The following is a 15,403-nucleotide window of genomic DNA, read 5'->3' as shown; positions in this document are numbered from 1 at the left end:
GCTTCTACGACATATTCAAATAATTACCACGTATGCGAACGTACATTGAATATGATCTCAAAATCGCCACGACTAAATAAAATCACTCACTTGAAAGTCTCCTACAAACCAAAATTACAAAGAGGCATTAACACCTATTCCACCTAAATTTCCAGCAATATATACACTCTTTAAATCACTCATAGACTCTCTAAAACAAGCTAAAATTTAATTTAAAACCCTTACTTTTATTCCCAATTAATGTGTAATTAAAAATCCTTTCAAGAAAACACTTATTTCAATAATTTAAATCATCCATTAACAATTTCCATCAATATACATAAACTTAGAAACCTAGGGTTTATAATTTGGGGCTTTTTAATTAAAAACCAAATCTGAAAATTTATATACTTCATACTTAAAATCAAACATCATAAAAAACATCACAAAAACCAAAACAATAATTAGATTAAGGGTAGATTTAATTAAAAATCAAAAAGAATAATTTTTTTTCGAATACCGCAGCATCGACACCACAGCAGGGCTGTTGCCGCGCGCCTGCTGGTGGTTGCAGTGGTGGCCGACGGCGTGTGATGGTGGCCGACGTGTGTGGTGGTGTGTGGGTGGTGATTGAAGCAAAGATAAAATAAAGGGGAAGGGGAAAAATTAAGGGGAAAAGAAAATAAGAGGAGAGAGAGAGTTTACCTTTGGGTGCACTCCACCTTGGGCATATGGTGGGTATTTATACTCTCTCTCAATAACCCTCCTACTTAAAATTCCTTTACTACCTTTAATGATCCCTTTCCTAGTCAAACTAGTATTTTGACTTTCTTTAAAAACACATTGACTTAAATATTTCCTTTTACAAAATAATATGCCCCAATATTTCCAAATCTTGAAATAAAATATTTTCAAGATTATTAAAAATAAACTTTTAATTAAAATAATTCTTTTTAAATTAATGAAAAACCATAAATAATTCATTTCGAATTATTTAAATACTTTAAGAAATACTTATTTAAATTAAAATACGTATAAAAATACGGGATATTACAGTATACTTCCTCTGTTTCCTAGTTCTACATATTTTTCGTTTTCATATGTTTTCCTAAATTCTACTTACTTTTACTTTATTCTTATAATGACAACTTTTTTTTTTCAATTATGTATAACCCCACTTTATTGAGTTTAATTATTAGATTAAATAAAATGTACCCATACATTTTATTTTGTTTGCATAGCTTTAGTCATTGAGTAGAACTCAAGAAACGGTGGGAGTATTGTATATTTTAGAAAAATTGGTTTAAATAATACCAACTTTTGCGGTACTTTAATTAATCCCAACATTGGTTTATTATTGAATAATGTCAATTTTAGGAGGATTGACTTTTATCAGGGCTCACAGTTATCAAGCCTGTTATAATAGGTCATTAGACACATGCCACTAATCTATTGGTAAAAAAAGAGCAAAAAAAAAAAACCAAAATCTAAACATTAACAAGAAACTATCCCCATTGTCGACGTCCAACCCCCCACCCTAGCACCAATCCCTAAAATGACCCCCCTTCCCCAACCCTACCATCGAAAACAACCCCCTTACCGAGGTCGACCATCAGAACCTGCCCCTCCTTTTCTCCCACCTGGAAACCACCCCCTCCTTTTACCCTACGCTAAAACCAACCCCTCTCACTTTCCCCTTACCTCGAAAACCACCCCTCCCCTACCACGAAAACAACCCCCCTTCCCCCTACCCCAAAACGCTCCCCCACCTTTCCCCCACCATGAAAGTCGGCCACCTTTCCTTTCCCCCACCACGAAAATTGGCTCCTCTCCTTTCCCTCACTCCAAAATCGACTCCTCATCCCTTCCCCTACCCCCGACTCCCTTTCTACACCCCAAAACCGCCCTAAACTCTTCCCCCACCCTAAAAAAACCAACCTTAGCCAACCAAAGACACATGAATAATATTATTTGTTTTTTAAAATAATTAACCGGTTTTTCATGTCACTAATCATGTATAAATTTGAATTTTAAACGAATGCGTTAATTTGGCATGATTCAATTTTAAATTAACCAAACTAAATGCAGGCTTTAATTTTGTAGGACAATTGACTAGATTGGTAAAAAAAAAAAAAAAAAAAAAAACTAAACTTAGCATCAAATTGGTAAAAAAACTTAACCTTAAGCGACAATTTGGTAAAATAAAAAAAAAAACTCACAGGTGACAATTAAGCCTAAAAATTCAAAATTTTTAATAAACTTCTTGCTATTGCTATCGTTTTCGTGGTATAACCTAAATTTCCAACCCTTGGGAAATAAAATTTGAAGGAAAAAAAAAAGGTTTAAATACTAATTTTCAATTAATTTTCCTACCCATTATTAACAATTAACCATTTTTTTAATTTTAAAAAGGGTTGGAAATAAATTTATGTAATTCAAAATTTAGCAAAATAAAAAGGAGATGACACAATAATTTTGAATTTTAAATGAAAAAAATAAATTTAAAAAAACACAAAACAATTTAATTAGGACTTTTGAAGAGTTTGCCGAAAAGAAGCAGATTTTTTTGGTCTAAATGTCGCCTGGTTTTTTTTTTTTTTTTTTTAACCAAATTGTTGCATAAATCTTAACTCTTTTTACCAAATTGTCGCGAGAGTAATTTTTTACCAAATTGTCGTGAAGGTTACTTTCTTTTTTAACAGCTCTATGGAGAAAGAAGGGGGTATAATGAGGAGAGAGCACCTTATGCAGGATTTTCGGGAGACCATTGATGCGTGCAACTTGAGAGACATGGGGTTTAAAGGCTGTGCTTTTACCTGGCAACGTGGGAAAACAATGGACACTGTAATCCGAGAACGCCTTGATAGGTTCTTAGGGGATGATGCATGGTGCCAGCTTTTTCCCCAATTTGAGGTTAAACATTTGGTGAGAATAGCTTCTGATCATGCGCCCATAATGATGAATACTGATGTCGTTTTTGATAGAGGAAAAAGAAGCAGGCCGTACCGTTTTGAAGCTTGGTGGTTATCTAGTGCAGAATGTGAAGAAGTGGTTGATACGGCATGGAAGGGTAATATAGCAGCTCTGCCGCATGAAAAAGTGGCTCTATGTGCAAGCTCCCTTACCTCATGGGCTGGTAAGAAGTTTGGGGATGTAAGAAAGAAATTGAAAGCTCGTGAAAATGAATTAAGAGAGGCACAAGAGGCGGTCTTGGATGGTCCTTCACTTATGAAGTGCGAGAGTCTTGCGGAGGAGATTGCCGAGTTGAGGAGGATGGAGGAATCTTATTGGTTTGCAAGAGCTAGAGCAAATGAGATGAAAGATGGGGATAAAAATACTGCTTATTTTCACAAAAAGGCGAGTTACAGACATGTACGAAATTGGATTGATGGCATTTATGATTCTATGGGCGTATGACGAGAGGATGAGGAGGGAATCAAAAGTACTGTTTCATCTTATTTTGAATCCCTTTTCCTCTCTGATAATCCCTCGGACATAGAAGAGGCGCTGCAAGGTGTGATGCCACAAGTAACTATTGAAATGAATCATTGCCTTGATAAAATTCCTACAGCTGATGAAGTGAAGAGTGCCTTATTCCAGATGCATCCTAACAAAGCCCCTGGCCCCGATGGTATGCATGCTTTATTTTTTCAAAAATTCTGGCATATTGTTGGTCATGATATTGTCTGTATGGTTAAAAATTGGTGGGAAGGGAATTTTGATATTACTATGTTGAATAAGACTTGTATTGTCCTAATTCCAAAATGCTATGAACCTAAGCACATGAAGGATTTTAGGCCTATTAGTTGTTGTAATGTCCTATATAAGATAATATTGAAGACTCTAGCTAATAGGCTAAAACCCTTCCTGAACACCATCATTTCTGCAAATCAGAGCGCTTTTATGCCAGGGCGCCTCATAACAGACAATGCTACTGTTGCCTTTGAGATTTTTCATGCCATGAAGAGGGGAGGGGAGGGAAGATCGGGGACTTTGGCTTTGAAGTTGGATATGAGTAAAGCTTATGACAGGGTGGAATGGATGTTTTTGGAGAAAGTTATGAGGAAGCTGGGTTTCTCCGATGGGTGGTGCAATAGGGTGATGGATTGTATTTCGAAGGTGGCTTTCTCTTTTAAACTGAACAATGAGATTTATGGTGCTGTCACACCTTCGAGGGGGCTGAGACAAGGCGACCCTATATCCCCGTATCTATTCTTATTGTGTGCTGATGCTTTTTCTTGTTTGTTAAATAAGGCGGCTAAGGAAAAAGATATACATGGTGCGAAAGTTTGTAGGGTTGCTCCCAGAATTTCTCACTTATTTTTTGCAGATGATAGTATACTGTTTACGAGAGCTATTTTACAGGAATGCTCCAAAATTGCTGATATTATCAGGAAGTATGAGCGAGCTTCGAGCCAAAATATCAATTTAGACAAAAATACTTTTTTTTTTTTTTTTTTCACTCACCAATTTGGTCAATTGGCTTAATTTTGTATGATTCAACTCTAATTCTCTAAATACACCTTACCCGATGTGACCTACCTAACCCGACTCATGTACCAAAATGACCCCTCTAAATGGGAGTGTACGGAGTATAAAGACATTAATGACGGACATCATCGTCGGTAATGTTGATCCAAGGCTCAAAGTCAAAGCTCATCTTCAATGGATTTCTTCGCCAGGTAATCATCCTCTATCTCTCCCTATGAGTTTCTTTAAAATCTGTTTTCTCTGTTTTCTCAATTGAATTGCTTGTTTACTATGTTTATCTGTTCTTGATTTTTTTTATATTTTTATGGTTTAATTGTGTTCTGCCGATTATAGATTAAATTTTTTAAAATTATTTTTATCAATTACTACTTGATAAAGTCTAAATTCGCACCTTATCTCTGGTACACTGTAATTGGGTTTGTTTTATGTTTGAGTATTGAATTGAATTTTGCAAAGCACTATTGTTGATTGATATTGATAAGTTTTATTTTTACTTTGTAGTTAGGGTTTATAAATGTTAAGTTCTTGCTTTTGAAGTCATATTGTTGAATTACTGATTTCATCGTATCACGAAACTGTCATTTTGAGAATTCATTTGCTTAGAAGATTTTGGTTAGGCAAATTGAAGCACCTTCTATTTCCAAATTTTATGAATGTATAGGAAAAAAGAAAGTTAGTTTCTAGCATGGGGATAGGAGGCTGCCCTGGTTAACCTCCGTGATAAACAAATTTCGTTTATCATGGAGTAAAACCTCTACTTCAAGTAGCGGTTTTAAGGCAAAATCGCTACCTCAAGTAGCGGTTTTACCCATTTTTAATGCAAAAATTACACTTTAAGTTTTGTTTATCACGGAGATAATCTTGTATCATAAGTTTGTTTTGGGTGATCTTTGGTTTGCCATTTTACTGGACTCATCTTACTTTGTGTATCGTATTCGATTAGCATTGTGGTTCTTTGGCATTGTTTGCTGCTTTATGTTTTTCTTGTGTCTTTCCCCTGTGGTATATTGAGGATTTTTAGCATGTGGGGTTTTTAGATAAGCTGATAGTAGGCCAAACTTATGGCTTGCTTAAAGATCAAACCATGGTATTACCAAGGTTAGTGATGCGGGACTAATTATATTTGCTCCATACTACATCTGCTACTGCTTTCCAAATAACAAAATCGTCTATAGATAGGTTGTGGGAAGCTTATAAATATTTGAAATATAAGTAGAAAATCTACTTTTAAGTAGCATGAGCCATAAAGAACCAACATCAAGTATTTCTAGGTAGAGTATGCTTCATTTGATTACTGTAGGGGTATAACCTTATTCGTTTACTTCATGCTAGAGTCACTGTTGTGTTTTTCTCACATTTTCTTCCCCGCATGCCTCATGTGTAGACTCATGGATGGGAAAAAGAATGTGAAAGAATTTTTGTTTGAACCCAGAATAGGATGGATACCCTTCTTAAAAATACAAGCTTATATAGATAAAAGTTGAGCAATGAACAAAGACAACCTTTATAAATGACCAAAAGATTATAGCTAACTGAAATATCTGAGCAGAGTCACATCCATCCCATACCAACACTCACATTTTAAATAGTAGTTGAACTAATTCTTGATTTAAAAGGCTAGAGATCATTGTTGACCATTTTTCGTTGTTTGATGATCTTATCCGGTCTTTGTAGCTGCCTCTGATACTAAGTTGAACGCATTCTTGATGCACGAGTTCAACCTCTGTGAATCTATGAAGCCCTTTTCAGCTCCTATTCCAATCCTCAAAGTTTGTGCATAACTCATAATTGTTATTACCAGGCTCTGAAAATCCCAACCATAGAACCGTTATTGGTAGAAAAAGCAAGCTAAAGAGTCAATTACAGGAAATAGATTGCTGACACAAATAGAGATTTTATAGTTGGTTATGTGCATAGATTTTTAATCAGATAGTAAATGTGAAGAATCAAGATAAATAATGTGTAAGTAAGAGAACTGAGCTGTTTTCATATGAAATAATTAGAGAGATTACATAATGTCGACTCTTACAGTTACAGTGTAACAATGATAAAAGAAAGTTAGATTCTTTTTTTGAAGGTTTGTTTTACAAAATGACATGGAAAGGTCTTTCAGTTGGTTTAAATACTTGAAGTCACGAAGAGAAAAAATTGGAAGTATAACATTGTCTGAATGACTAGATGACTACATTTTGCTTTGCTTACCTGAGGGCTGCCCACAACCATGAAGTACATGCCTTTTATTTGATGATCAGCCAACGTCACTTGTTCAACTGGACCTATCATGTTTGTTATTGCCATGCTTGATTTATTCAGTGTACTATGGACGAGTTCAGCTACTGCCTGAAAGACAATATAACCATGCTTCAAAATTTCCTGGTGTTCCCAAGTCAAAACAATAATTTTTTTCAACAAAATACTTGTTTGTTAGGGAACTACCACCCTCCAAGCTTAAGACAATAGATAAATATTTTATGTTAACTCTCAACTTCCTTATCATCAACCATAGCTTCCTTTAATTTATAATCTACAAACTGATTCCTTAAACTGCCTTGGGAAATCAGGGAACACTGGTACTATGTAGGTATCTATTGTCAATTACACCCTCTGTTTTTTTAAGTGACACTATGATTTTTTGCACTTTTCACATATTAGCTTTGACTTCATTTCTGTATACTTGTATATAAAACAAAAATCAATGTTATTGTATAGTATGTTATTGGATTAATCACAATGTATATTTTTATAATATCAATTTTCTGGAATTTTACTAATAGACATTTTAAGATAGTAATGATCAAACACACGTCTCATCGTGTGTAATAAGTTTTAGTGTGTCATTACCTCACTTTTACAGTTTAACTTAAATCGAGATCAAAGACTAAGCGTGATCAGGAAGAATGTAAAAGGAGATATATCTGCATAAAGAAATTTGGTCATTTATGTACCTCAGGTCCTCTGCATTTCCTTATAAGCTCTAGGCACTGAGCGGTGAGATAGACTGCTGGTGAATTCCTGAGCCTCATGATTTGGTTATGTGCTTTATAGATAAAATCCAGAATGTTGGAGTTTTTATCGTTGATTAATTCAGGCATCATTATATGCAAAAATGCAAATTGGTTCCCCCATGAATGTGTTTTTTCCATTTCCTCTACTGACATATAACCTCCAACGTTCCTTGTGTTGAGAAGCACCAATGCTGTTGATTGCGAATTGCTGGATTCTATGTCAGTTTCTTGCATGTATCTTCGAACACCGAGGAATATTATGCCTGCAACAGTGTCATTTACTGTCTACAAGAAGTAAACACGATAAAGTCAGAACTGATGACCCTTTAATGACGCGTATCTTTCACTGACTTAAGGAATACTAATTTTGTTAGATTGTTATTTTCTTGAAGTTTTTTAGCAAAGTCTTTATAAATCTGAACTTGTTAGTATAATTCCTAACCTGCACAGATATCCCTTTCATACATGATCCTTTCTGCAGAACAACATTTATTATGGAGTTTGGGAGAAAGAAAGTGTGACTTTTACAGCATGTTTGGATAACAATTTAGAAGGGAAAGGAAGGGGAAGGAAATAGGAGGAAGGGAAGGGGAAAGAAAGGGAGGGGGAATGCCGAGCTTCATTTTCCCTCCAAATCTCTCCAATTTTGGAGGGATAGTGTTTATTAAAAGAAGAGGGAAAATGAATCTCTTCCTCTCCCTCCCCATCCTTCCCTTAAGCCATTAACCAAACAAGGTGACTTGTCCCCCTCCCTTTCTTTCTCTTCATTTCCCCCCATCCAACCAATGTGTTAAAGTTAAACATATTCATAATTTCCGAATTGATTATGTTGTTTTTTGTTCACCTTGTTTAATCCTTTTGGAAATATTTTAGAGTTGCTTATGCTCTAAAAACTTTCATAGGTTGGTAGCCAAACTAGTTATGATAAGACAGCCAGTTTATTGTCACTATTCAATTTACTACATTCTTAAGGATTAAAATGATTGGTCAAAAGTGACAGACTTTCACAACATCCCTTTGAACATTTGTTATCTACGATTGCTTCTACCCATTCTGATCAACTATGGATGAGTTCTGCATACATCTAGACCTCATGAGACGGGTTAATATTGGGCAATTGTTATTATGTTGATTCATGATTATATGGTGGGAGTATAGATATGTGTTTTAAGCTTCCTAAGCTCTCTTCATTTTACAATGGTCATGCTATAATAGATAGTTGGTTTTATTTAATTTATATATTAAGCCATTTTTTTCTAATCTGAAATAAAAGTATATACTTTAATGGGGTAAAATAACAAGAAGAGAAAAGGAGAACTTACTGAGCCTAGTTTTGTTTTGATCTGTTTAATTTGGTCTAGGGGTAATTCTATAGTAGAAATCTTGATTTGGTTGAAGCCCAGACCCTTATTCTCAGATCTGATGGGTGTCTTATCATCTGCCTTGCAAGTACTTTTAAGAAAACTCCATCCAAAATCACAGGCTCCTTTGTAGATTGACGACATAATTCTTGGCATCCAGTTGATGAACTCCATTGCATTATTGTTCTTGATTTTTTTGGTTGTTTGAGTTGAAGGAAAAGTTATTGGAAGAGAAGGATTATCTGCTCTTTGCAGGCAGGACAGAAGTGCGCCCATCAGAGAATAGCCGTCACCAAGTGAATGGTGAAGCTTAAAGATTATATGATTAGCTGCTTTGCTTGTTGGGTACTTAAATATGTGAAGTTCCCATAAAGGCCTATCTTGTGGTAATTGATCCCCAGTGATTTTCGTCAGATATTCATCGAAGTAATCGGTATATGACTCAACCGATAAGCCATCAGGGAAGCTAGGGACAACAACATGATCTTGCAGGTTCACTTCCACTCGCTTCCATTGTTTTACATCTTTCTTGTCAGATGCCTGCTAGAAGCCATATATTAACTAGTTAGGGACACTTTTTTTGTTTAGGTTTATGTTAGTGATTGTTTAAAGTTGAATAACAAAAGACTAGAAGAAGATATTACCATGACAGATGAAAATCTGGGGTTCAGGGGTAGGAAGACATCTCGAAGTTGTGGCATTACACAAGATTCATTTACGGGAACTTCAGTTTCCAGAACGGCAATGATACAAATAGACAACACTTTGCTGTTGAAGTATTGTCCAGTAGGAGATACTGGTTCTGCTTCATCATTTTCCTGTTTGCCTCCATTTGTTGCTATCTTCAATTGTGGCTTCATTCTCTTATCAATAAGGATTTTTTCTGTAGGGAAATGGGTAATGCTGCAGTTTGTTGCTGAGAGGCTACGAAATCCAATGAACGGGTTTTCTAACCTCTGAATGTTGTGGTGATGGAAGGGAAACAACTTAGCTGATATTATAGTATGAAGATTTGAGAGAAAAATTAAGTACGAGATGTAGCAGAATGCACAAACAATAGCAACAAATTTGAAAAATATAAAGGAGCTGAGTATGGTCTTGCTGCAGGACCACGACATGTCAGATGCTGACTCTACTGCCTATGATGAAATCTTGAAACTCTCACCCAATACTCATAAGTGCAAACTTTGTGGGAGGTAATTAACCCTGACAGTTGAATTCCTTTTTGTGCATTACATTTTTGTTGATAGCTTACTAACCCATATTTGTTACATTTTTTACCTACTATTGTTTTCTTAGTCGTGCTTGACACTGCCTTGCCGCCTTCATGATCATTATAGTACTATTGTGCATCTAAAATGGTATAAAAGCTGTTTTAAGCTTTTAATGTGCTTGTGAGGTTCATATTAGCTGATCAAATTACACACGAAGGGTAATAACCTCAGATATATATTATACGAAGTAACTAGCTTCTTGTCGAACTTTGATTGCTAATATAGTATTTCGGTTTTTATGTTAACCAGAGAATGATAAGTCCTAATGCTTCTCCTTATTAGTTAAATATTCATCATTTGTCATCGACTACTTTTACTCTGATGCTACGACTAGTTGTTGCCTGGGACCGATATGTTATACGAGGTTGCCTGGGACCAGTACATCTGCCGATGTGTTGATGATTATCACAGAAATTTATGCTGGCAACTGAGACCATTGAAAGTACTATACTATGCTGTGCTGGCAGGACTTGTTTACTTTATATGGATGGAAAGGAATGAAGCTCTTTGGTATAAAGCTGTTCTCCATATTTGAACTGTTTCAAAAACCCAACATGCATTTTTTTGCATTGGGCTTTTTCATTAACTGATATAAATATCAGCTAGTCTACCATATTTTTCTTGATATCTGATAAAGAATCTTATGACCCCAAGAAGCTTTGTAACAGACTGTGTACCTCTATTACTGACAGATTTCAGCAGCTTATTAGTAGTAAATGGAAGAAGGAGCATTGTAAATGGCTCTATGATCTTAAACGTTGTATTCCTAGGTAGTGGTTTGCTTGGTGTACTGTTTTCTTTCCTAGGTTCTTTTGTTTAGCCTCGTTTTTTTGTGTGATGTTTGTATGGCTCTTTAAAACTGTTGTAGTTTGGGCGAGGGCTTGCCCTCTTTCCTTTTGGTAATAAAATTGCTTACTTACCAAAAAAAAAAAAAAAAAAAAAAAAGAAAAGAAAGTACTATACTATATATAAACATTGTACTGTGGTCATTCCAGTTCAAGCTGCTTGTGTGTGCCCAAATCTGCCGATGAAAAGTCTGTTGATCAATAACTTGCTAGGTGAGCAGCTTTATTAAGCTTGTAATTGCTGAACCAGTTGTCAAACAATTAAGCCATACCGTTCAAAATTGTACTAGTATCGATTGTGACTTTTTTTTTCTGCTGTGTAAAAAACATAAATTTGAGGCATATTTTGCTGCATATTGGATAAGTTACCAAGTTACAACAGATGAATCGCGGCAAATAATTGTTCTTTGTACCAATTTATTTCTGAGATATGCACATTGTGATAAACACTAACATGTCTTGTTGTAACAACAATGTCCCTATATATTAGAGAGCGATATGAATTTATACATTTGAGAGCGATATGAATCTATACTTCGGAGATAAACCAGACGGGTCCTTAAGACTAGGGTTATTAGTGCCTTACAATTTACAAAAACATCTACCTTGTTTAAAGAATAGCTATTTGATTGGTTTTTAGCTTTTTGAAGACTTTTGGCTATTCTAATTTCTCAATTTACTTTTCAATTGCAAGGTAATTCTTTTTGGAAATGTATAAATTAAGGATTTTGCTATACATAGTCTTAAGGGCTATGCATAAAAGACAACAATTTCATAGTATTAATGCTCTTTTTCTTATTCCACCGAAATCTAATATTATTATTGAATTAAAAAACTGATTCATTTAATGTAGTATTATTGATAGCATAAATTGTCATAACACTATATTTAATAATGCATTGAAACTAATTTCTTTTGAAGGACAGTAAAAAACCACTAACATGATACTAAAGAGAAAAATTAAATATAATAAATTGATTATAAACTCCTGCAAATTTTTTTTTCCGCATTCTTCAAAAAATCAACATTTTTGGTTAATATCCCACCACCTTTCAAGAAAAAAAAAAAGAAAAAGAAGTTAATAACCACCTATTAATAAGTAGTACATAAAAATCTCCATTTCACATCTTCATGACGCATCTTGATGTAGTTCAAAATTTTTTTAGACATCTTTAATAATTTTCCAATTAGATCACCTGTCAAAGTACAAAAGAGAAAATGTCTATATAAATTTTTTGTAAAAAAGAATAGAAAAGAATAATTAGGTAAAATACAATCTGAAAATTCTAAAAGGAAAAGAAGTATTACCTAAAACTTCAAAGTAAAAATAGGATTTAATCCTAGATCAGCTGCCATTTTTTTTTTTTTTTTTTTGTTTGTGTTGTAGAAGAAGCACCTTCATTCGTATCATCAAAGAAAATATATTTTCCTTATTAGGACAGGTCGGTTTAGTATGACCGGGTTGCTTGCTTATAGAACAACATTTAGTTTTCTTCTTTCATGATTCTTTTCCACCCTGCTCACGCTTCTTTGGTGGACGTCCCTTTGTTTTGGATTTAGGGGGACACAGTACATCATCTTTACCGACTCTAATGTCATTGTGTTTTCGAAGTCTTCCTCCAATATCATGGCTTCTCTTATTATCTCTTGATTATCAATTGTAGGTTGCAACCTATCACAATGCCATCGTAGAGGTAGATAGGAGGAAGAGATCTTGAAACAATCATTATGCAACAACACTCGAAATATATGACGACAAAGTATACCCCAAAATTCGAAATTTTTGCTACTGCATGACATTGTCGTTCCATCCCAAAAAACTCTACAATTTATATACCCTTTTCCCCTTTAAAAGTATCTTACAATGCATACATTACCTCCTATTTGGATTATAGAATATTGACTTGCTTTTATTAATTCATCTTGAAACTTTTTGAAAGCAAATGGAGTGAAGACTTCAAAAGCCTGACCTTCCAATGGTGACTTTGTTTTCATGCTTATGGGTCTGAGAGTAGCAACCACATTGCTATGTAATTGTCCTTGGCAAATTTCTTGAACAGCAAGGGCTACATAACAAATTAAAAATGACAAGTTGTAACATGAACTATTAGAAATAATTAAAGTAGTAGTGAAATATAATTTAAAGAAGAAGGATATGAACCTGTTTCACAAAGTTTGTCAAAGATACATGAGAGGAAACAAATCTCTTAAAAAAAGCGTTTATGCTCTCTGATCTTCCGGTGGTTATCATGCCTCCAAAAACATAATCTCTAAGATAAGCCGGGGCCCAAAAATATCTCACATTATACAAGCCTTGAACATGTTTATTCTCTTGCAGGTTATACTTCGCAACAATCAAAGTCCAACTATGCTCAAATTCTTCCGTCAGAGTCATTTTATAAAGATTGTAAAAATCAGCACACCATTTTTGATAATCCTCTCATAAAAGTGTTGCAAACCAACAACTGAATTTTGATGTGATATGCCATATACAATAACTATGTTTTGTAGTTGGCATTTCAATTTCAATTGCTTTACACATTCAAGGATCTTGATCAGTGATGATAGTCTTTGGGGCACTCTTCATTATACCAACAAAAGTCTATTTTACACTTGATAAAAAGATAATTGAAGTCAAATAAGTAATACACTTTGTCAATATAAGCTATAAGAGTGATTGTATCCGTTAAAATAGAGAGAATAATTAGGCTATGATTTACAGAATCATTGACTAACATATATTCCAAAAAAGGTGGGCAGAAAAATATTTACCATCACTTGTTTCTAAATTTTGTAATTATGAATATTTGACTACTTGAGTGACTATAAATAATCGGTTTTCTACCGTTTCTACTGTAAATGACAGCCAACTCAAAATTTATTGTCCCGCAACTCAATATTCAAACATTGTACAAAACTTAATTTCTTATTTCAGGTTTGAAGACATTGGCGGATGCAAGTTTTTTTTTTTTTTTTTTTGAAAGCTTGGTCTAGGTGGGTCATCATTTTTTTTTTTTTTTTGGTTTTTTTTGGTTGGGAATAAGTAATCTAATAGTATGTGATCATCAATAATCACCATAAAATTTGATTATTTGATCTAATTCAAATTGTTACTATTGAGTATCTATTAATTTGATAAATTGGATTGTTTAACCTATTTAATGGTTGTAATATGTACATTTTTTATTCCTTTTACGTATTTTGTTTCGAGCATTTTTTATTTTACGCATTCTTTTATTAAAAAAACTGTACATAATACTCCAACTATATGTATTCCTACTTTTACTTAAAAAAAAAATGCTATTATTAATTTTATGTTTATCCAGTTATTTATCCCATACCTTCCCTTGTCTTCATTTAATTAAGGTAATCATAAAAGCAATACTTAGTTACTTACCAAGTACTTCATTTATTAATTAAAATATAAAAGTATCTTCACTTTAAGTACTCTTTCTTAATCATTATGAATAATACCCAATGTAAATAATAAAAATAACAGAGGGGGTAATATTTATTACAGAGTATTTTTATTTTTTATTTTTTTTAAACAATGCATTATTGATGATTTGTATGTTGTCGGTGTACAATAATGACCCATCACCACCCACAAAATTCTGAATCCGCCACTATTTGAAGACCTTGAACCGTTCATGGCATGACTAAGATGTCTATTTTCATCATAATTTTGCAGTACGTTAATTTGTTTTATATTACTCCTTTTGTCCCAAAATATGTTTATTTTATTTTTCGTCATAATTTTACAATACGTAATTTGTTTTATACTACTCCTCTGTCCTATAATATGTATATTTTATATAGTACAACCTTTTCTTTTGCTCTAGTTCATTATTTTGCTTATCTAGTTATCTTGTGTTGAAGATGCTTGGTCGCAAGCCCACATATGAATTAAAAAATTTCATAAACGTAATGTTAATGTAACGAAGAAAGGAAATATTTTCTTTTGTTTAATTATTTAGGGGTAATTCCCTGTTTCTCATTGTGAAAAGACCAGAACATCGGAGCGGAAGTCAAAAAACTTTTGGATGCAGGCTTTATTGAGCCTTGTCAATACCCAGAATGGTTGTCAATACCCAGAATGGTTGGCTGATGTGGTGATGGTTCAGAAGGCAAATGACACTTGAAGAATGTGCGTTGACTTCACAGATCTGAATAAGGCCTGTCCGAAGGACTTTTATCTAGAGCTGTCAAAAGCTGACCCGACCTAAAATACCGACCCGAACCTGATTATTAACCGACCCGTCTAAACCCGGAAAAATGATGACCCGAACCCGATATGACCCGACCTGAAACCAACCCTAGACCCGAGTTAACCCGAGTATTTGAGACCCAAACTCGAACATGAACCGACCTGGAGATGACTCGACCCGAATATAACCCGTAAAATATTGACTTGAATCGAACCCGACCTGAACCGAAATTGACCCAAA

The 15,403-nt window shown here is 34.2% G+C and overlaps 3 protein-coding genes across 3 annotated transcripts; 1 reads left to right on the top strand and 2 right to left on the bottom strand.

Moving 5' to 3' along the window:
- Positions 1-2,685: 2,685 nt before the first annotated feature.
- On the top strand, positions 2,686-3,396 carry LOC110686283. Its single transcript, XM_021862898.1, has one exon. The coding sequence runs from the start codon at positions 2,686-2,688 to the stop codon at positions 3,394-3,396; it is 711 nt and encodes a 236-aa protein (XP_021718590.1).
- Positions 3,397-6,127: 2,731 nt separating this feature from the next.
- On the bottom strand, positions 6,128-7,938 carry LOC110686282. The gene is made up of 4 exons (XM_021862897.1): positions 7,918-7,938; positions 7,416-7,760; positions 6,673-6,810; positions 6,128-6,274 (listed from the first exon to the last, which is right to left on the bottom strand). The coding sequence occupies exons 1-4, from the start codon at positions 7,936-7,938 to the stop codon at positions 6,128-6,130; spliced, it is 651 nt and encodes a 216-aa protein (XP_021718589.1).
- A 741-nt stretch (positions 7,939-8,679) lies between these two features.
- Positions 8,680-9,696, bottom strand: LOC110686281 (O-acyltransferase WSD1-like). The gene is made up of 2 exons (XM_021862896.1): positions 9,481-9,696; positions 8,680-9,376 (listed from the first exon to the last, which is right to left on the bottom strand). Exons 1-2 carry the CDS (start codon positions 9,694-9,696, stop codon positions 8,732-8,734), a joined length of 861 nt encoding a protein of 286 aa, XP_021718588.1. The 3' UTR covers positions 8,680-8,731.
- Positions 9,697-15,403: the final 5,707 nt, after the last annotated feature.

The sequence above is a fragment of the Chenopodium quinoa genome, unplaced genomic scaffold (assembly GCF_001683475.1).
Source record: "Chenopodium quinoa cultivar QQ74 unplaced genomic scaffold, ASM168347v1, whole genome shotgun sequence".
Classification (NCBI taxonomy): domain Eukaryota; kingdom Viridiplantae; phylum Streptophyta; class Magnoliopsida; order Caryophyllales; family Amaranthaceae; genus Chenopodium; species Chenopodium quinoa.
This window is presented reverse-complemented; position numbering and strand designations above follow the sequence as displayed.

Excerpts from the sequence above, each read along its gene's own strand:
- LOC110686283 (XM_021862898.1), top strand. The coding sequence starts at position 2,686 with ATGGAGAAAGAAGGGGGTATAATGAGGAGAGAGCACCTTATGCAGGAT.
- LOC110686282 (XM_021862897.1), bottom strand. The coding sequence starts at position 7,938 with ATGAAAGGGATATCTGTGCAG. Across the intron at positions 7,761-7,917 it reads TGAAAGGGATATCTGTGCAG|ACAGTAAATGACACTGTTGC; the intron begins GTTAGGAATTAT and ends TACTTCTTGTAG. Across the intron at positions 6,811-7,415 it reads GGAAATGCAGAGGACCTGAG|GCAGTAGCTGAACTCGTCCA; the intron begins GTACATAAATGA and ends ATTGTCTTTCAG.
- LOC110686281 (XM_021862896.1), bottom strand. The coding sequence starts at position 9,696 with ATGAAGCCACAATTGAAGATAGCAACAAATGGAGGCAAACAGGAAAAT. Across the intron at positions 9,377-9,480 it reads CCAGATTTTCATCTGTCATG|GCATCTGACAAGAAAGATGT; the intron begins GTAATATCTTCT and ends GGCTTCTAGCAG.